Source organism: Leptidea sinapis, chromosome 7 (assembly GCF_905404315.1).
Source record: "Leptidea sinapis chromosome 7, ilLepSina1.1, whole genome shotgun sequence".
NCBI classification, from domain to species: domain Eukaryota; kingdom Metazoa; phylum Arthropoda; class Insecta; order Lepidoptera; family Pieridae; genus Leptidea; species Leptidea sinapis.
Window position 1 is genome coordinate 8,660,668 of NC_066271.1, and position 23,189 is coordinate 8,683,856.

At 35.0% G+C, this 23,189-nt stretch overlaps 1 protein-coding gene across 1 annotated transcript; it reads left to right on the forward strand.

Annotated features, from left to right (window-relative positions):
• Positions 1 to 649: 649 nt before the first annotated feature.
• Positions 650 to 14,951, forward strand: LOC126965371 (protein abrupt-like). Its single transcript, XM_050808923.1, has 8 exons — positions 650 to 853; positions 2,184 to 2,324; positions 3,412 to 3,543; positions 4,908 to 4,991; positions 6,153 to 6,223; positions 10,390 to 10,514; positions 13,589 to 13,772; positions 14,740 to 14,951. Exons 1-8 carry the CDS (start codon positions 776 to 778, stop codon positions 14,936 to 14,938), a joined length of 1,014 nt encoding a protein of 337 aa, XP_050664880.1. The 5' UTR covers positions 650 to 775; the 3' UTR covers positions 14,939 to 14,951.
• The last annotated feature ends 8,238 nt before the right edge of the window (positions 14,952 to 23,189 follow it).

Consider the following 23,189-nt stretch of genomic DNA (forward strand, 5'->3'; position numbering starts at 1 on the left):
AACAATTATTTATAGCGAACAATTGTTCTTAACAAACTACGAACTAACGATATGCGATATTGAAAATTCAAAAATAGAAAAAAAAAATTTTTTTGGGGGGCTAAGTTTGACGAGCCCTTAAAGTGATGTTTTCAGAAGATTGTAGTGCCATCTGTTAGTTGGCCCGAAAATGAAAGCTTTGTCAGCTGTCACTCGCTTTGAAACCTTTCAACTTTCCTTTAATTGTGTCACTGCCCACTGGTCATAAAATGACGGCTAGTTCTAGCGTTTGCGCATTTATGTAGCTCTCGTGTTCCATTTTGCATATTTGCACTACAAAATCTATCCTTTATGTTCTATGTTGTGACAAAATTGAATAACTAACTCTACACACAATTTCAACATGGTAAAAAATTGCAATAGCTACATTAATAAGTAGAGTTAGTTATTTAATTGCGTCACAACATTCAAAATGAATTTTATAATTTGGAGCTTATATTAGTTATTTTCGGGGCCAATCTCCAGATGGCGCTAGTTTTCAAATAGACAGCTCATAATGCGTCGAGAGTTCACTTCTCTTTTCCCTATATATTACTATACTCTTTGCTAGAAATCTTGACAAGTTCTCTGTCTAAGTCTGAGCTTATCACTTTGACACTTTATCAACCTAATGACAGTAAACGTATATAACAATACATTGTTATTCTCTCTAATCTCTTCTTAATCTTATTTTATTTTTGGTTCTTGCATTACTAGATATTTTGAACAGAATAAGAGCTTCTAGCGGTAATAAATCATGGTGCTGTCCCAATTTTCCTTAAAATGGGATTCTCACAAGCCTACTATTTGCAGCGGATTCTGCTCTTTGCAGCAGGTAAAGTTAAGAGTGTAATAAAAACTTTGTTTTTAATATGAAATTTATGAGTATCTTAAGTATACTGCATTAGTAGCTTAGTGTTCCATTTTTTCATCTAGTCTTCTATTTGCTTCAACAGTTTCTAGTTTGATTAATATTTCAGGGGTACATGGTCTGACATTGTACCTACATTCATGAAAACGAATTTCATGTTTGTGGTCCTACCGGCTAAGTATTGATATTATATATATATACATAAACACAAGCAAATTCTGAAATGAAAGGTATTGCATGCATTGGTTTTCTATAGAGTACCAGATTAGAAACATTACCAGTGACATATACAGAGAGTAACTAAACAAAAATTAAAGAATATCCCCCTTATTCATAATGGTCTTAACTTAAAACAGCCGCTAAGGAGTGTTTTTTTCTCATTCTGACTTAGGTCAATAGAAAAAGACAGTGTGAATTAGTAATGCTTTAAGTTAGCAGACTATTATGAATAAGAGGGTAAACCTATAATCATCAAGTTAAATTCAAATAACATTTTGGGGAAATTTACAAATTGGCCATAAATTGTACCCTATACCATTTTCTTTATACCCAGCATTTAGGCCAAGATGTAAGAAGCAATCAAACTCACATTAGTATTTAATATACTGGAAATAAGAATAAAGTCAACAAAATGTATTAAATCAATAATAAATTATATACAAATTGCAACAAAATGGTTGAACTGTAAACACCATTATTTAGTAACTATTGCAGAAGTAGATACACATTCTATCTTGTTATTTAGTTGAGTTCTTGTGGCACACCTGTCATGACATTGATTGTGGTGGTGTTGTGGGGAGGGTCTTTCTCTTCACTATAATATATAATAATAATATAATAATTTATTTCTCTTACAAACATAGCTTACAGCAGCTAGTGGCCGGAGTCACCTTTTAGGCAAATAATGCCTGTACCAGGTGTCTCCGCTCTTCCATTTCAGCAATGTGTTATTTTTAACAAAAGTGTTAGTGATATGGTGGTGAAATAATAATAAAGTTATGAAATGAATATAATAAGGTTATGAAATTAATATAAATTTACAAAACAACATAATATGGATGAGGGAAGTGACGCCTGGCCTATGCGTCATTTTTAGAAGAGGAATTCAACCAAGAGACACCTGGTTTTCTTGCTACTTCTTCTCATTTACCCTCAGCCTCTTTCCCAGGTGGTGGTAAATGGTAAATTGAATTTTGACATTCATAAGTGTCATTTGTTTGACCTAAATAAATGATATTGATTTGATGTGTTAATCCCTTGTTACATATTATTTATAATATTTAATTGGATTTAGAATGGAGAATTTGTGGACATGACATTGGCAGCTGATGGTCACTTTGTTAAAGTTCATCAAGTATTAATAGCATTAGCAAGCCCGTACTTGAAATCACTTATAAGTTCTGCACCCTGTCAACATCCGGTAATATTTTTAAATGTGAGTACCAATAATTCATTTTAAATCTTCAATAAAGAAAATAATTAATATTGTACAAAAGTATTCAGTCAATAATGTACAAAACCAGCCTACCATATTTGTTCAGTTAATGGACAGATGGCCATTGGGGCAGTAAGGTCATTGAATTGCGACCATATACCGGAAGGCATAGTGTTGACTGATCTGGTCAAGTAGGGCAGCGCAGTATCGATTGTCATGCCGATCTTTGGGGGAGGCCTTTGTCGAGTGGATGTTATCCTGAAATTATGATGATTTGTTCAGTTCGGACTATAACAGTACTTTAAAAATTATGCAATTTAACTTAGGACTTCTTCTTCATTTAAAGTTCAGAGTATCTTATTTTCGGTAATTAAGAATTATTAATTTATATCTGTATTGTAATTGTGAATATTTAGCCAAGGAATTATCATTTAGTATTTGTGTCTATTAATTTCGAATGAAGAGCACAAAAATGGGGTGATATCATTGTTGGAAGGAGAAGATTAGTCATTTAAAGTTAAAGTGTGAAGGTATAAATTGCATTAAATGGATTATTATTATCTTGGTGCAAACAATTGCGACTAGTATCTAGAGTTGTTATACATAAAGGATATAAGGAATTTCTTTCCTCACACAGACATTTTGTGGAATCAATTACTAGCTGCAGCTTTCCAACCCAATACGACTCAAAGACGTTCAACCATACTCCTATACTAATACTGGTGACACATCTCTTAACCCCTGGTTTTCTGGATGTCCATGGGTGGATGCCTCACTATTACCCATCACATAAGTCTCTTGTGGGTTTGCCCTCTCTTTTATTATTAATATCCTTAGATATTTTATACGTCTAGATAGACTATGACAGCTGTGAAAACATCGAAATTAAATGAGTTAACAATTAACCTCTACTTTGGGCTATACACACACAAACAAAAAGTGTAGGACATAGCTTGTCACATACACTAAAGTAATAAACCTGGCCTGTTTTTATCGGTTATCTAACAGCAAGAAACTATCTAGACATATTAAAATTATCTAAGTATAAATCTATGCAAAAAGCAATGTAAGTACTTGTTATTTTCAGAATGTATCTCATTCAACTCTCACACTACTGTTGGAGTACATATATACAGGGGAAGTGTTGGTTCCTCCGAACAGCTTATCTTTGTTTATTGAAGCTGCAAAATCACTTCATATAAAAGGACTTGAAAATATTGTAAGTTCTTCTGTGCTTATTACAAATATTATATGTAAGTTTGAAATTCTTTGTACATTGCTATATTTTTAGTTGATCATGTAATGTATTATCTAATATATTAAATTCTCGTGTCTTTGAACTCCTCCGAAACGGCTTGACCGATTCTCATGAAATTGTGAGTGCATATTAGGTAGGTCTGAGAATCGGGCAACATCTATTTTTATCCCCCTAAATGTTAAGGGTGGTCCAAACGAAAATTTTTTTGACATTTTTTTTAAATTTGTTTGATTATGAGTCAGCATTAAAAAATACATACAACTTCAAATTTTCACCCATCTACGATCAACAGTTACTTTTGTATCGCGATTTTAATATCGGCAATACAACGTTTGCTGGGTCAGCTAGTTTTACTATAAGTACATTTTAATTGTTATTTTGTGTTTCACTAATTTTCGCGTTTTGCAAGTAATTTCTTGAATCGCACACTCACTTTGTTGAATCAATTACCGGCTGCTGTTTTCCCGAATTGATACGACTTAGGTATCTTTAAGAAAGGAGCATACTCCCACCTTAAAGGCTCTGTGAACAACTGGATCACTTGGTGTTGTGTAGAGATGTCGCTTCATTGTGTGTCTTCTGCTGCATTTATCACGGGGAGGGTTTCGAAGAGCTGTTTCACCTGATTCCTGCTGCCGAATTCCACCTTCGCACGACACGCCACTAATTAGGATATCATCCCCACCATCTGGATGTGTGGCGGTCCACGGTGCGGTTTTCAAGGAGCTTTCTTCCACATACAACAAAGCTGTGGAATGAGCTTTCTTGTGCGGTTTTCCGTGACGATGGTACCCTTCAAAATAAGTGTGTACACCTTCCTTAAAGGCCAGCAACGCTCCTGTGATTCCTTCTTTTGTTGCAAGAGAATGTGGGCGGTGGTGATCACTTAACACCAGGTGACCCGTACGCTCGTTTGTTCTCCTTTTCCATAAAAAAGGCCAGCAACACATTTCTTGACCCAGTGTTGCGGGTATCCCTGGGCGGTTATTGCCCTACTCCCTATCACATGAGCCTCTAGCCCGTTTGCCTCCTAACATATTTTAAGCAGCATTACAAATCTGTGGGCAATGAATAAAAACCGATTCTACGACCTTCTTGAGTAAAAATATTTGATATTGTCTTCATAATAAATTCATGATAAATGTTTTCAATGATAATTTTTTACGCAATATTTGTTCTTATAAATATTTTTTTTTTCTTATAAATAAATTTCGTTTATTTCAAAGATTGAGACTTCCCACTAACTTGTCTTAGGACACTTGTATTGGGAATATCTCGCATTTGTCTTATTGGATTAAGAAAATGTTTAATTTTAATAATTTCAGCAGGCAGATAGAGAAGTTTCTGGTCCTAATTCCGGAAGCATTTCCTCATCTTTTATATCATCAAAAAGAAGCACATTAGAAGAGGTGAGATATCAATATTGCTTTATTGAATGTGGACAAAATAACATTTTATGTGAACTCTTGTGAAATGTGATCACAACTGTCTATGGATTTACATCAATTTAAGAAAACTGAATGGCGCCAGAATTAAAGAGAGAACCCAGATTTCTTTCCCACAATTTACAACTTTAGTTTATAATCATCATCAGCCGGAAGACGTCCACTGCTGGACAAAGGCCTCCCCCAAAGATTTCCACGACGATCGGGCCTGCACTGCCCTCATTCAACGTATTCCGGCGATCTTGACGAGATCGTCGGTTCATCTTGTGGGGGGCCTACCAACACTTCCGGTACGTGGTTGCCATTCGAGGACATTACTGCCCCAACGGCCATCTGTCCGTTGAACTATGTGCCTTGGCCACTGCCACTACAGTTTCGCAATCATTTGAGCTTTGGTAACTTTGGTTCTCTTACGGATCTCCTCATTTCTGATTCAATCTCGCAGGGAAACTACGACCATAGCCCTCTCCAGTGCCCTCTGAGCGACCATGAGCTTTCTCATCAGGCCCATAGTTAGCGACCACATCACTATATAATTAAGATAAATTATTATATAAAGTAATAAGTATATAATTATATTGTCTTCTTAAAAAAATTTGCCAACCGACACGGTCACTACAATATACTAATGTGTAGACGAACAAAGTGTGCTACAGAGAAGGACATCTTTAATGAAGATACAGCACCAGCCGATAGAAAAGGAAAGCGATCAATATATTATTGTAACTGTAACCGTTTTTTAAAGACAAGTCGTAAACAATCAGTTTCACTTGGAAGTAGCTCCTTAGTATTTTGAATTTTAAACCACTAGCTACCTCTACGTCTTTTTTTTATGAATGTAAGGGACGAGACGAGCTGATGGTAATTGATAAGCCCTGCCAATTACAATGCAGCGCCGCTCAGGATTCTTAAAAAAAAAAACAAAAATTCAGAGCGGCACTACAACTGGCGCCGCTCAGAACTTTGGGGATTTTTAAGAATCCTGAGCGGCACTGTATTGTAATGGGCAGGGCGTATCAATCAGCTGAGCGTACTGCTCGTCTCGTCCCATATTGTCATAAATAAAATCAAAAGTCAAAGACATTTATTACTTACCTATTTATTTATTTATAAATTTTGTTTTAGTCTATAAATTTACTGCCACCAGTTAAGAAGATATCGTTAAAGCAAGAAGACCATAAGTCATACCTACAACCGTAAGTATAAACTTACATGATAAGGGTGCTTATGTTACCATACAATATTACCTACATTCTCAAAAAATAAAAAAAAAAATAGGAAAACGGTTGACCCTAAAGTCCATCCCTGCAAGTTCCCGCTTCAAATTGTACTTATGATGGTTTTATTTCAAAAGTTATTCCAAAAAAACCACATCTGAATAAAAATAAATCATTTTTTTAAGATTTCTTAAAGTACGAATCGGTCCTAATTCTATCCAAAATCTAAGTTTGGTCAAGCCCTTTCGAATGGTGCCAACCGTGATGAAGTCGGTCGAGCCGTTAAAAAGCTATAAGAGGTTTACATACATCCATACATATAAACACTCACACACACATACATACATACAGACGTACGGTCACCATCGTAGGAATAGTCAGGGAAGCTTCCTAGGACCTTAAAACGTCGAGATCTGATGAAATCTCGATTTTCAAAAAAGTTGGTAAAACCAACAACTTCCCAATTTATAAGAGAGAAGTTAAAACTTAACTATCAACAATATTTTGGTGTACATTTACTTATATAAAGGTTCGGACACTGAAAATCTTCCACAACAGTGTGAACAAGCATAACCAAATTCTGAATAATGAAATACACCATTAGTAATTAATGTGTTAATAACATACATGTGAAAATATTCAATCAAATTCATAATGGTTTAAAACATGAAGATGAAATTAACAGTTAATCTTATATCTTTAAACGAGCAATTCTTGTATATATATATATATATAATCTGAATCTCGGAAACGGCTCCAACGATTTTCATAAAATTAAGTATGCAGGGGATTTCGGGGGTGATAAATCGATCTAGCTAGGTTCCAATTTTAAAAAAATGGTTTTATCCATGTTTGAATGAGAAACAGCTACAATAACATTAGAATACAAAGGTAAATTTCGCCACTATATACAAGACTATTATAGCTCAGATGGGACATTGGGTGATCCGGAAAGCAGAAGACCCCGGTTCGAATCCAGATGTCCTATTAGTTTTTTTTTGTTCAAGTTTTGTACATTCTTAAAAATCCGAGCAAGGCTCGGTCGTCCGGATATTACTATTAATACGATAAACTAACATCTGTTACGAGTGTATCTGAAAGTTCTTAGAAAATAAAAAAAGTGATTTAAACTGACAAGTTATTAATATTATTATGGCCAAAGAATATATAATAGTACAAGTACGGAAGTCTCACTCCGCAAAATCAATTAAAGAAATAGGGGCTTTAGCGGTCATACAATAAGGTGTAATTCGGATCGCACAGCGCTACCAACCCACATTTTTATTCACCTAGAACTTGCCTGTCTTTTTATCGCGTGACTCTAACCTCTTCTGATAACATTAGGGTTGACTTATTTATCTGTACTGTACCTGCCTAGTAGAAGGTCATCATCGTCATAAAAAATAGCTCAGTTTAATAGTAATTTTAAATCAATATTGTTTCGTTGTCAAACCTACATTAGTTGCAGATAGTAATGTATGCGTTGAAAGACCACGACATAGTCGAACTTATTACTTATTACACTTTAAATTAGATTGTTTCAGCTTCTTTAGGAAGATTTTTTTTTTAATTTGGATCGCAATGACCTTTAATATGCTTGCTTTATTTATGTGTCTCCATTTTGAAATATCGGTCGGATCTGTTAAGTAGGTGACAACAAATCTCGCGCGTGCGTTACTGCGCGCTAGTGAGTAGAGGTGGGCGTTATAACACACAACACATTATATATTACAATATATTTTTACAACAGTATAACACATTATAAAATTTGCCACTAGACTGTTATAATATAAATTATTTCCGTAGTGTTATAATTCGTTTGAAATTTAATTACAGCGCCATCTATGCACAACGAGCGGAAAGTGGTGCGTTTCTTTAATGAAATTAAAATTTTGTAAATTAAATATTTTTAACAGATGGCACTTTTTCTAATTCGCTTTAGTAAGTGCTTCAAAGTAATGTGAACACTTCGTATATCACAATAAAAGCTATTTTTACTTGCGACGAACAAATATAAAATTATAACACTCTTGTTTTATATTGAAAAGTATTGTAAACACTCTTGCTATAAACATTAGATCTATTCCTACTTGCGATGAGAAGAAGATAATTAATAACATTTTGGATAAAACAACACTTTCATTCATTATATTTCCAATGAGAATATTTGCGAGTTTTTAAATTGACAAACTGCTAGTTTTGTTTCGAAAATATTATTATAATTTTTAAATTAAAATATTTGTAAAAACTGTAGAAGATATGATTTGTAAATTAAATGGATATGTGTAATATATAATACGTCTTGAGTTGTTTTTATTTTTTTATATAAATAGACAAGTGTTAGTGTTAAAATGAAAGTTTTGTGAATAGTGTAAATATACGTTTAGTTAATAGTTTTTTTTAACTCATTAGTCGATAAGATTGTTCTGTGTAGGTAACACAGGTAAAAAAATGCTTTCTTAAAAGCACAACAAAACCATCTACCTAGTACCTACTTAGTGTTAAAGTAATTATTCCTCTGCAAATATGTTATATTATAACACTTCATAACAAAATCGCAACAACAACTATCAGCGTAAATAATTTCGTTTAAAATTTATATTATAATAGTTTACAACAACAGTTAGAAAAATATAACACAACAGTATATTTCATTGAAAAATTATAACAGTTTAGCCCACCTCTGCTCGTGAGTCCCTACTGGCTGGCCTACTCTATAGAGGCCGCCGCACGTACCTACGATTTGGATACCTAGACGGGAAGTGAGACAGGCCTGTTATGGCTGAGTCTATTAATACTGTAATTTGTAATTATTAATACGGATATGGTCAATTTATTATTATTTAAATTTGTTTTTGGGACCTAGTGAACAAAGGCTAACAATTACCTTGATTTAATGCATAACAAAAAACATATGACTATGCAATAAATACAAGAAACAACATTCAGCGTCGGCATCATAAACTAAAGACCAGTAAAATTGTCAAAATATCATTGTCTTACAATATCGCTGTAGTTAGTGTACCCGTGAAATTAAAATGTGACTAAAACCAGGCCGTTAAATTGTAAAAAATTAAGTCGATTGAAAATCTACAGATTAATTATAATATCACTAGTAAAATTATACTATCACGGTTTGACAATGTACTTGCGAAATATTATATCGTAATAAAAAAAAGTTTAATACATGTACGAAAGAATATAATTTATTCGTCTAGTTCCCGTATAAATTGTCACTTCGTTTTATTATATTATCAAAAAAGTGTCCATTCACATCATCGCTGCATCCGATAGACCTACTGAGAAAAGCACTTAGCCCACTCGTATTTATGAATCTCTTTGATGGCTTTTTGAAACACAGCCACATCTGCATCCATAAAGCATTTTCCTCGAACATAATAAAAATCGCAAGGTGCGAAGTCGGGGCTTCCTGCGGGTGAACGAGTAATTTCACTAATTGTGATGTCGCAAAATAGTCGATCGCTCGCCTGGCGGTGTTTGACGAGGCTTTGCCGTGGTCAGGAAGTAATTTAAGTACCAGTGGGAGGCTCCTTTGCATAGGATGCCGGCTAGATTATGGGCACCACAACGGCGCCTATTTCGGCTGTGAAGTAGTAATATATAAAGACTACTGTGTTTCGGTCTGAAGGGCGCCGTAGCTAGTCAAATTGTTGGGTGCAATTGTAGTGCCGCTCAGAATTCTTGGGCTTTTCAAGAATCCTGAGCGGCACTGTATTGTAATGGGCAGGGCTGTACCTGTACATCAGCTGTACGTCCTGCTCGTCTTGTCCTGTATTTTCATTAAAAAAATTGTACTAAAGAAATACATATATATGCCAAAATATTAATATTTTATTCGTCACATTAGATTACTTACTTAAAGACTGATAGAAATGAGAAATTAACGCCTTTCTCAAAAAACCATCCTATATATATAAATAGGTACATCTGATCACTTGTGTTTGCTCATTGTCATTTTTTTTATTAGGTTTATTTACAATCACTTACAATAATACACACAAATAGAAACGGTTGAACTAAAAACTAGGAACTAAATGTAGTGATTACTTACTAATAAACACAGCATACACAGAAATAATTAATGTTAGGTCCAACATATAATATATATTTTTAAATCCTTACAGGCAGAGCTACACAAACAATGAAGCCGAAGCCGAAGCGGACGATGACAATGATTTTCAGAATGATTCCGATATGACTGTGACAGAGGTTGAGACTCAAATCGATACAGCCAAAGCTTTGGAGAAACGTAAGTCTTACAGAGTATGTAGTAATTTTGCATTACGACATTACCTAGTTCTTTGGGAGTACATAACAGAACGCAATGTCTGTGCCTGATGCTATATTAAAAACAAAATGAATGATAATAAAATATTTTGGATGCGACGTATAGGTTTCAGAGATATTACGTTATTATTAAGCTGCGGAGCGGGGCTGCTGACAACTGTGACGTCATTACACTACACTTTAGTGATGTGCCGACTCGCTGTTTTGGTAGATCGAGTCGACTCGAGTTGATTTATACGGTTTTCGAATGATGACTCGAATCCGCGGTTCGAGCCCAGTGCTCAAGTTTTTGAGTTGAGTCGAGTCCTGCGGGCCAACCATGAACTCTTATTGCGATTCAATTGACAACCTAAAATGAACTGCATTGCTATTTCGTACCACGACGTGATTAGAGCTATCTTATTTAGGTTGACGTCAAATCAACTGATTAAATCGCAATGATGTCAATTGAATGTCAAAAATGATATCAACTGAATCGCTAACTGATTTAGTTCGTTCATTCATTCGTACCATGAGGTGTTATTTCAACCTAAACTGGATAGCTTATTTGTCAAAGTGACCGATTCGAAAAAAGTTGCTACTTCCTTAGAGGAAAGTGAATCGTGTTGTTAATAACAATTAAAAAATAGTGAAAACATAGAAAAGAAAATTTTTATTGATTAAAGATGAGATGAAAATACTTTATTGGTCTTTTTTGTAAAACAAAATACTGAAAATAAATACCAAAAATGAAAATGCTAAAGACGAGACAGTAAGGGCCGGGCTATAGCCTGTTCACAAGAACGAATTAAAAAAAATGTACTCTGTGGTCCTGTCAAATCAAACATCAATGGAGGTGCGTTCATAACTCGTTAAATTTAAGAAAACACATAAGCAAACATTTAATTTGTAATTCAGAGAACTATATTTATTTATATTACTATTATTTAATAAGTATAAAAAAGGGCTTAATGGTTTATAATTTGACGCAATTCCGCAATTTTAAAATTTATTTTTAGTATTTTCTACGCAAAAAAAAAACGCTAAAATCATATCATTTTAGATTTCGAAACGCAATTTTATTTCGTTCATTCTTCATAAGCGATCCAACCGCCTATCAGTAAAAGGCACTTCATGGTACGAAATTTAGTGATTCAGTTTAGGTACCTAAACTCAACTGCATCGGATTCGCATCGCTTATTAAAAGTTGATGGTAGGCCCTCTGTACTCTGGAAATTCGAGTCCGCTACCAATTTTAGAACAACAATACATGGCATTCAAATATTTGATTGTCAATATTCGAATTATTATATTTATACGTCATTAAAACATTTTACAAAGCTATAATCCAATAATATAATAAAATATTGTATTGTTTAAAAAATATAATAATATATATAATTATACAAAAAATTATACCAGCTCAGTTTCTTGCGCCGTGATTTAAAATCCTACATTGAATAAAATATTTGAATTTGATCTTAATAATGTGTAAGTAAAAATTATAATAACTACAAAACTACCAGCTTGATTTTGTTTAAGGCGTAACTAGCGTATTTCTAGTCATATAACTGCACTGACTTCTGCTATATACCACTGGACAGGCGGCTGTCAAAGTGCTTTTGTGCCTGTTTCATATTCGCCATTTTGGCGCTGTTGGCCATGTAGCGAGAGTCTGCGGTACTAAAACTAGTGATGACAACCTCAGCAAACATCGATAGATGGTGGGAAACTATAAAACACTAAAAATGTGTACTTTAGGACGTTGATTCTAGAAGTATAAATAACACGAAAAACGTACGATATTAATTCAAAATGCTAAACTACTTCAGAGTATTGTACGTTCCTTCGCAGCCATTTGTATTATACGTCAAAATTAGTTCTCTGGACGCCCGCGAAGGGCGCTTCAAATAGGCACAAAAAAATTGCTGTCATATGGAACAAGCCTGTCCAGTGGTATTTATACAGGTCAGTGTATAGCTGCAATTCAAGTGGCAAGTGGTTTGACGGAGTTTTTTTTAATATGGACTTAGTGATATTCTGCATTAACCCAGCAACTAAACTCGTTAAACTGGAATATATAAACATAATTGGCTTTTACGCATACGTACGTGCGCTGCTGTTCTTTACCATAATAGGTGTGGTTATATTTTTGATAAAAGTAAATTTAACTCCAAATATATTACTTTAAAAATTGAACAGATAATAATATAACTCTATATACATAAAAATTAAGAATACAATAATTAAAAAAATATGATTGTAGGATTACACAAAAAGTATTTTTTTATGAAAGTAAGCGACGAGATGAGCTACAATTGAGACGAGTTACAAATATTCTGAGTGGCACTACAATTGCGCTCGTTACCTTGACACATAAGATGTCAAGTCTCATTACGGCACCCTTCAAACTGAAACACATTACTGCTTCTCAGCAGAAAGAGACGCTGTTGTGGTACCCATAATCTAGCCTCTGTACAAAGGAACCTCCCACTGGTGATATGGTTTATTATGAAACGAGTTTTCAACCGATTTCAAAATATTATCGATTTGCACTCAACTCAACCTCAGAAGTCAAACATTTATTTGGTTTTTTTCGCAACAATCTAGAACATTTAGCCTTTGGCACGCTACCGTAACCACTTGGATATCGCTAGAAACATAAGCATATAATAGTTATTTATGCAACTGTTGTGTAATAAAGAGTATTAAAACAGGAATGTGCGTTTTAATAAAATATTTTTTTAATACCTAATTATCAACAGTTGCATACAAGATCGACATATGTACACCCATAATATGAATCCTCTATAAAAGAATAAAAAAACCAGTCCTGGTAACCAAAATATCACATCCAAAGGAGTGTTGTTATGAAAACGGATGATATAATGTTGTACTGAATTTCATCACAACACTCGTTTGGATGATGTAATGGTTATTAGGACATTGGGTGTTTTAATGTTGGCAATAAGCTAACTGTTTTAGAATCTTAAATAGAGGATTTAAAGTATGGTTGAAGATAAAGTTAATTATTTATTTTTTAAATATCTATTTCAGTTAAGACAACGACCATGCAATACACAGTTTCAATACGTGGTTCCCTACAAGTGATATTAAATCGGTACATTTACAACATGCACTCGTCGAAGATGTCTGGCGTAAAACGATGGAGGTGTGCGGACTATCGTAATATGAAATGTATGGCATTTCTCGTTACCAAAGGGAATGTGGTGTTGAACAGGTAACTAACTCCACTTAAAACTTACAAACACAGTGTCAAGTACTGTGGCTATTGTCATAACTGTTTTTCTATTTCAATTTACATGCTTGTTAAGTAGTCCTTTATGTCGAGAGAAGGCTGCATCGAATGACTTAGGCCCTATTTGACATGAGGAAGACCCTTTCGTAGACATCAGTTGATTGATTTCGAGCTCTTGCAGCTCACATCTCCGCTATGCAGAATTCACATCTCCTCCCTGCTATGCATCGCCTCTCCTCTCCGGGCCTTATTATGTACTTGAGCTTAAAATAATTTCTTCTTTTAAAGTATGACGTTACATCATTGTCGTACAATAAATAAATTAGAGTCCCAATCGCCTTTAAAAGGTCGTAAAAAATGTCCAAGCGGCATTGTATGAACCTACACATTAACTTATACAGATAACATTAAAATACTCATTCAAAGTCTATTGTAGTCGAAAGAAACGAACACGAACACAAGCCAAGAACATTTTGTTTTAGCAATTGAAATGTAATTATTTAGCAAAATGATTGAAAACTCATCCAGTTTAGATATGCTGTTATTTGGACAGTTTTTCACTGAACGCTTTGGCATGGCGTTGTATCCGAAGCGCGGTCGAAACGCTGATGATAGACGCGTAGGCAGAGTTTTGTATCAGACAATTTTTGAGCGCGAATCTAGTTGTTTATCGTATCGTTAATGTATTATATGCACAAAAGTGCTGTAATTTAAATTTCAACTTCAAACAAATTAACATTTTTTAAGTTTGTTTTATTCTTTCGTAATCAAAGTGAAAAGCAGAGTATATAACTCCACCAAAAAAACACCTCGACTTAACTATCCACCAGTATATATTATATATGTCTCGGGTCAAATAAGAGTAAAACTTACTTGATACATATGAATATACTATCGTTCTCTGTACCTTAATAGTAATATGTTATTATTTTTATCTTTTCTATTGCAGAGGAAATCCCCATTGTCACTCATTCCATGATAAGAAAATCTTAGCAAAGATAAAAAGCAATTCTGTGTATTCAGCACTTAATGAATTAGAAGCATATCAAGAAAGGGAGAGGAAGAAACAGGAAGAATCAGACAATTGTGACGCTGAATACATTGAAACTGACCTTGGAGACAAATCTAATGATGAGCTGGGTGAATAGATTATGAAATTAATTTCATTGTTTCATTTTATTCCTATTACTATTACTACATCACATGCGATCCTGATTACATGACTGGGTTTTTTTGTATAACAAATTTTAATACCACCTACTTCTAAGAATAAATGACGAATAAAACAATGACTAATATTCAAAGAGAAATTGGGCAGAGTAACGCCCTAACTCGTCAACGGTTGGAACGAAAGTGTGTCGACGCCAAGGAGACATCGCCTTTTATAGACATCTTCAACCTGTCACTGTCAACAATAAATAATCAGTATCATTATAATGTTTGCAGGTCTTGGTAACTTTTATCGGGATGTGTAGTCAACAGAAGATCCGTCTGGTAGACGCGTTAGCACCTTAACCTGTTCTGTTCTGTTCTGACATTCCAGTTTCAATCAAAAACACTCTCTACTCCATTAGCGTTGTTGAAACGCTTCTTCTGGAAAATGCTAAAGAATAACCAAAACTTTCAGATCTCTACATATGAAAAATAATAAGTTCAGTAATTGATGTCATAGCATATCTTCCATTTGTTTTTAATAGTTGTATTAAACATGGCGTATTTCCTGAACTTTTGAAATATAGTAAAATTACACCATTTTCTAAATCGGGTTGCACTGACTCGAACAACGATTGTACTGTTTCGGTGTTCGTCGGTCTAAGGTAACCTTAGTAAAATGTTTGGAAAAATAAATTTAAGCCAAATACTTACTCATTTTAACGCCCACTGCTCCAACTACGCATGAATCACAGAATGCACTTGATATCTTCTGTGATTTATCTAAGGCTTTCAATTTCATTCAACTCTGTTCAGGATGTTATCTATGTCACTATGGTATAAAAGAAACTGCGTTCGATCGTTTGATTTCATATTCAAATTACAGGATTCAGAAGGTTGATATGAATGGCAGAAGATATTCTGGGGCTCCTCTCATGGCAAAAGATATTATGGGGGTACCACAAGGGTCTATTTTTTGACCGTCCTCTTTCTTATTTACATAAATTATTTACATACCTTATAGAAGCCAAGATTCATATGACGAAGTATACAATGCTCTATCTGACATCATCTGATATGGTATAGCGCCAATAACCTATTGTTAAATAGGCACAAAAGTAGATATGTATATTAAATTTACCGCGCCAAATTTCAAGAATGTAGATTCGAATGTTTTTTTAAACGGATAGCTGGTATAACCGGTCGATCTGCTGTATTTCTTGGCTCTACTCTTAATTCAAAATTACAATGGGCTCCCATAATGAAGGATTGGCTAACAGACGTAGTTCTGCAGCATATGCGGTCAAAAAGATTTGATAAAAAACTGGCTTCGCGTTTATTAGTACCATAGGTTATGTCTACTACTCGGTTGAGTCGAATTAGTATGTCTTTTGTGGATAATTTGTATATGCTTTTACAACATCAGTGTGTTCCCAGACAATGTAGGTACAAAACAAATATGTTATGAAATTCAAAAGAACTGTTAGAAAACGTTTGTGTGGTAAAGGTTGCTGTAACATTAATGACTTTCTTTAAGATACCACATATTGGGAATGGAGTAACGACATGATAGCCCTCAGGCTATTAAATAATAAATTTATTGTTCCTACGTTAATATGACGAAATACAATTGTAACGATATTTTATGAAAAAAAAAGAAGACCGCTGAGTTTCTTGCGCTCGTTCTCAGGTCTGGCGCATACTTTTTCCAATGGATAGTAGTTTTTACGTTCAAAAAGTGATTTTAAATACTATTGTGAATAAAAATTTTTGATGTTGAAAACCAATTTTGACAGATAAAATTATGCTGAATTTTGCTGAATGCGATGTGTGTTTTTTTTTTTTTATGGACGAAGAGGACAAGCAAGCGTAAAAGTCGCCTAATGTTAAGTGATCTCCGTGTCCACATTCTGTTGCAATACCGGAGGAATCACAAGAGCCTTTTCGGAAGATGTACGTGCTTTTTTGAAGGTGCCCATAGCGTATCAGCACAAGGAAGCTCATTCCACAGCTTGGAAGAAATTTCCTTGGAAACCGCACTTTGGAGGAACACCACCCATCCAGATGGTGTGGATGATATCATGATTTGTGGCGTGTCGTGCGAAGTTGAAATTAAGACAGAAGCAAAAGATTTATCATGGCGAGCATAATAATAGGAATAACATAATTTTTTTTGTTGACAGGATTTTTTCAAATTCTTTCCCTTACTGCTTTGACCACCTTTTTCGTACCAGCACTACGTGGACGGCCAGATCTTTTTCTGTCACAAACAGAGGAGGTCTCATTGTATCTATTAAGCCCGGTACACAAACATTTTACTAATACCAAGCGAATGGACAGTTTTAAAAATTGCAATTGGCCCCATACCTACTTTGTGTAATGCAATCACAGCGATTCGGTTCTCTTTATCACCCCACTCCATTTTAATATCGCAAAATATTGTACAATGTATTGGCGCCAAAATGAGAAAACTCAATGAACAATCATATAAAAATTACAGATTCCAAATTAAAATATTTTATTTATTTTTAATTGTAACAGTATTTATGGCCAGATTAAGTTTAAGTATGCATAATGACAGCTACATTTTTTGGTAATGGGAATGGGAATGGCTTTGCCCAGTAATGGACGTCTTCCGGCTGATGATGATAGGTACATCATCAAAATATGATAGTCTCCGAAAACTGCTTTAAATTTTCAGCTGCTTCTGCCGCTGAACCTGTAGTCTATAATGATATGGTAGCGCGCTAGCATAGCTGTACAAAATGTTCCACCCCAGTTATGCTGCATGGTGAAAGAGACGGCCCGGTGTAACGGTGTAACGCTACATCGGCACAAATCGGAAACCATTTAAGAGATTCCCAAATGGTGCCGATGTTAGACGAACGAATTGATTGAACTTGCTTGCTTGGTCACTAGACCTTAAAAATTTTGACACTTCTGAGATAGAACCTTTTTTGAATAATTTTGCATAGGAGCTCGCCCCAGAGATTTAAAGGAAATTCTTCACCTGGACAAATGGACACTGGACCTGCCACAAATGTCGGTAAATAAACACAAGAAATTTCAGGAAAAACAATCTCAGGAATCTTAATTAATATTATAATGAACTAATTAGAAATGTAATACCTAGTTCCGTATTATAATATATGCGATTATTTAACCCGTTTGGCCTGTATATCTTATGCTAGATTTTTGCCGTACGTCGACGTCAAAATTATTTAATTTGAAATTCTTATTTGTTTGGAACCGATAGGCATATCTACTGATTTTAAGTGTGCATTGTCATAATTTATAATCAGTGAAAATTTTCTTTTAAAACATTATTAAGTACTCTTATTACGACAGCACTAAGTGCTGTAAGCACAGTAATTAATTATGGTGTTTTACCATAATTATTATTAAAATTAGTTAGTTCTTAATGGTATTAAATATATAGGTAAGTACTGCTTTTGCGCAGCGAGTTGGGTTGAGCGAGGTTTAATTTATTTTTGCCAAAGAGATAAAAGTAAGGTTTAATATTTATCCCTACTTTTATTATAAATGTGAATGTAAGTTTGTTTGTTACGCTTTTACGCCGCAGCTACTGAATCGATTTTGATGAAATTTGGTACAGCCATAGACTAGAGCCTGGGAAAGGACATAAGTCAAATAAACTTTATTCAAGTAGGCTTTAACTAAGCGCTTATGAATCGTCACTACAAATATTTCTTTTAAATTACTGAATTTACCATATGTTCGTAAATAGTTGAGCTCGTGAGAAGAACATATAAAGAAACTCAACGGTCACTCTTTTCAATCAAATAGAGAATTGAACAATGGCTGTAATATACATAACAAATTAGTTTGTAAGGTGCTGCATCCAATATATGAGTCGTGTTTAACTCATAAAAATTATTTCATGAAAGGTAATAAAGAACTAAATGTATAAATATAAATTATCGTATATTGGATGCATCAACTGTTAGAGCTTGAATTCATTGTTTGTGTAAGGATGCTTCGTATTCATGATGGTCGTGATTATTGTCACAATTAGTTATTGAATCCAACAAATACAATGATTCATTAACTATAACAGTTCGACCTGGCACCACAAGCAGCACCCGTTCACGAGTTGACGCATGGACCAGCTATCGTTCGTTTGCACATATCTGAGGTACGGACACGACCCGGCCGCGGCGACACGACGCACCCGCAAGCAATGCCACTCTTTTGGAGAAAACTCTACAACTATAAGTCGTTTAGGTCTGAAATTTGGTACCTAGATTGATAATAGTTGATGAATTCGCACTAATAAGAATTATTTTCGAAATTGAAATTTAAAGGGGGGGAAAAGGGGTTATACTTAGGTCACACTAAAAGTTTTGCGTAACTTAAAAAAACAACATGTTATAACCAAAATATTATGTTAATTGCTTTACATTTTAAACATTTTTTCAAAGAGGAGGACCACAGATCTGAAGGTATGTTTTCTACGTGCTGATTGAACACTATCACTGCCTTTCGGAATTGGTAAAAGTAAAACCTCTCATAAATTCTTTGATTTTGGGGAAAACACAGAAATCACAGTGTGCTAGGTCGGGGCTATGTGCAGGATGGGTGACGAGTTGTACTTTTTCGGAAGCTAAAAATGACTTAGTTTTGTTGGCCGTGTGTGAAGAACCGTTGACATGATGTAGGAGAACGTGGCTTATTGGTGTTCTTTCGCGAACTCTTTTTTAACACCCTGGGTAAATTAATGGTAGAATACCACTCGACATTAACACTCTTTTGATGTTAAAGTGGAATTATGCAGATGGGCCCCTAGCTGAGAAAAAAAATGCGATAATTTTTTTAACAACCTTTCTCGGTTGCCTCACTTTTGTTGGCCTGTTCTCATTTTCAAACAAACATTGCTGTTTGTTTTTTGGTTCAAAACAATAAAAGCACGTTTCGCCTCCTGTGACAATGTCATAAACAGCATTAGAATGTCCGTGGTCGTACTTCATTAGCATGCGTGAGCACCATTCCACGCGAGCCCGCTGCTGCTCCGCTGTCAGTTCATGAGGGATCCAACGATAATAAAGTTTCCGAACCTTCAATTCTTCGTGTAAAATTTCTGAATTTGGCTCATACCAATCCCCAAGAGTCCTCGAATTGTCTCATAGGTAATTCGCGGGTTTTCTTCAATTAGCCGCTTAACAGTCACGTTATTTTCGTTGACGGCAGTTGTAGGCCGCCCTTCACGAAATTCGTCATGTAAAGAAACCCGACTTCTCTCAAATTCAACAAACTATCGCCTCACGGTGCTCAAGCAAGGTGCTTCTCTCCCAAAAGCATTTTGAAGACAAGCGGCACAGTCTTGCGGAGAGAGAGAACTTTTAAAATCATAAAAAAATCATCTCTCTAAAATCTTTTTTCGACTTTATTCCATTTTCGTTGCGTACGTAGAACTTTGATGTGTGATAAAAAACAATTGACAAATGATGTTCCGACAATTGTTTTTTTTTTATTACTAAGAAGTTTGCAACGATTCAAAAAATATAACATTCGAATTTCAAATAGTTCCGATTAGCTAGAAGTGCAAAACTTTTAGTGTGCCCCATGTAGCTGCCCGTAGTGAGTGGCTATAATGCCGTAAAACATCGATAACTATGCGCACTTTGTACAACAATAGTGATGACACACGAATTTACATAAACGAGCATTTGATCTATCAAAAGCATCTTTAAAATCGCATCGATAAAATCTAATCCATAATCTGAGGTACAAGTTTGTATGGATTCAGAAAGGTCGTATATTGATAAGAAAAGATGGAAATGATAAGAAAATATTCCAAGTGCGTTGTGAAAGTGATATTAATACTTGTTGGAAAATTCACAAATGTAAGGTTATTATATTATTTACGTTATAAATGTTGAAAAAATGATCACAATGGATATTGAATATAAAGATTACACAAAATTACAAAATTGGCATGAAAATATAAAAAAGCGAAATCGTCACTACATATTGTTCATATAAATGTGTGCTCCCTACGTTACATTTCAACGAGCTATTAATTATATTAAACCCTTGCCTATCTAGCCTAGACGGTTTATCGGAGGTAAATATTAGAAAAGATAAAACATGTCGCTATTAGTAATATAATGTATTCGAACATAAGAAAGAGGAGGGGGTATTTTCATAAATATCAAAAATAGTATTCAATTCCTACCTGAAACCGTGCGTTGTTCATCGTTTGAAATTATATACGGTCAAATAACTGTTAACGAATTTTGTTAAACTACAAAGTTAATGGTCATGTAGTCCACGGAACACGGAACATTAACTAAAACAAATTCATGTCTAAAAATTTTTTTTTAAATTGGTGACTGCAATATTAATGATTGCATCTATCAAAGCCAGTTAAACTTAACCGCGAATGAATACTTAAACACATTATCGGAATTAGGCTGTGCCATACAATAGCTCATACTTAGCGAGAAGCTATTGCATCAACCACATATTTGTGCGGAATGCGTCAGATTTTTTTTGAGAGGAGGAAAATACATCACGTATTGAAGACTAGTGGGAGGCTCCTTTGTACAGGAAGCCAGCTAGATTATGGGTACCACAATTATTATATTTATTATTTAGGCGCCTATTTCTGCCGTGAAGCAGTAATGTGTAAATATAACTGTGTTTTGGTCTGAAGGGCGCCGTAGCTAGTGAAATAACTGGGCAAACGAGACTCAACATCTTATGTCTCAAGGTGACGAGTGTAATTGTAGGGCCGCTCAGATTTTTTTAAGTTTTTCAAGAATCCTGAGCGGCACTGCATTGTAATGGTTAGGGCGTATCAATTACCATCAGCTGAACGTCCTGCTCGTCTCGTCCCTTATTTTCATAAAAAATATAAAAAAAAGACACCAAAACGGGGCCCATATGTCGGGCTCCAGTGTAAACACCCTTTACTGACTAAAAACCTCCTCTGTGGTGTCAGCCCCTGTGCTATCAGCCCTTTTACAGCGAAGCCGGGCGGGGCCTTGAAGGTCGAAAATGTAGCTCACAGGCGCGGGGGGTCTCGGAAGGAGACTCTAACCTCAGACCGACTGCTCGCTGAGCTGGATGGAGAGAAGATCACTAACGTTCTAATATATCTGTTAGTCCAATGGACTCTAGGTTTGAAGATACTTCGCTGGCGAGTGCGGTGATATGTTATGTGTGTTTGTAATTATATATGTATGTGTGTATAGGTGTGTGAGCTTTTGTGTGAAGTGTTATTGCTGGTGTGTAATTTGTGATGTGTGTATGAGTGTAAGGAATACAACAGGCGCTTGCATTGCACTCATGAGTAAGGTGGCTGATCACTATTTAACTGAACTAATGATTGACTCATACGAAACAGTTTTGCAACACGACAGTTCCTTATCTTGTTTACAATAACAAACAAATAGTACACAAAATGTGAAAGCAAGGTTACCAAGGAGCTGAAAAATATGATGCAACATACTGATATACTTTTTATGCAAAGCCCAACCAGATTTACCAGTGGGAGGCTCTTTGCACAGGAAGCTGGCTAAAATAATTTAGCCAGCTTCCTGTGCATAAGGGTACCACAACGGCGCCTATTTCTGCCGTGAAGCAGTAATGTGTAAGCATTACTGTGTTTCGGTCTGAAGGGCGCCGTAGCTAGTGAAATTACTAGGCAAATGAGTCTTATCATCTTATGTCTCAAGGTGGCGAGCGCGATTGTAGTCCCGCTTAGAATTTTTGGGTTTTTCAAGAATCCTGAGCGGCACTGCATTGTAATTTATAGGGCGTATCAATTACCATCAGCTGACCGTCCTGCTCGTCTCGTACCTTATTTTCATAAAAATAAAGATAACAATCTACTTAGACTTAAGTACAATAAATATAGAAATAAAGTACAGAAAGTCATAAATGTTGCTAAAACTAATCAAAGCAAAAAGTCAATGCGTAAAATATGGAAAGAAACAGCTGGCTAGGTAAGAACAATTTATGAGTAGATAGTGTAATAGAAAAATATATGAGCAAAAAAGAAACACCCAAAAGTGTATTTAATAAATTCTGCGATACATTCACGAATGAGATAGATAAGATAAAACATAAATGTCAGGCAAACATATATAAAGCAATCCGACAATAGTTTTAGATACTAAAAAGATACCGTTTAGAATAGAGAAAATTATTACCGACTAGATTGCAATAAGGCGCCAGGGTCCGATGATATTAGGGTTGGGGACATTAAATTAATTTAAAAAA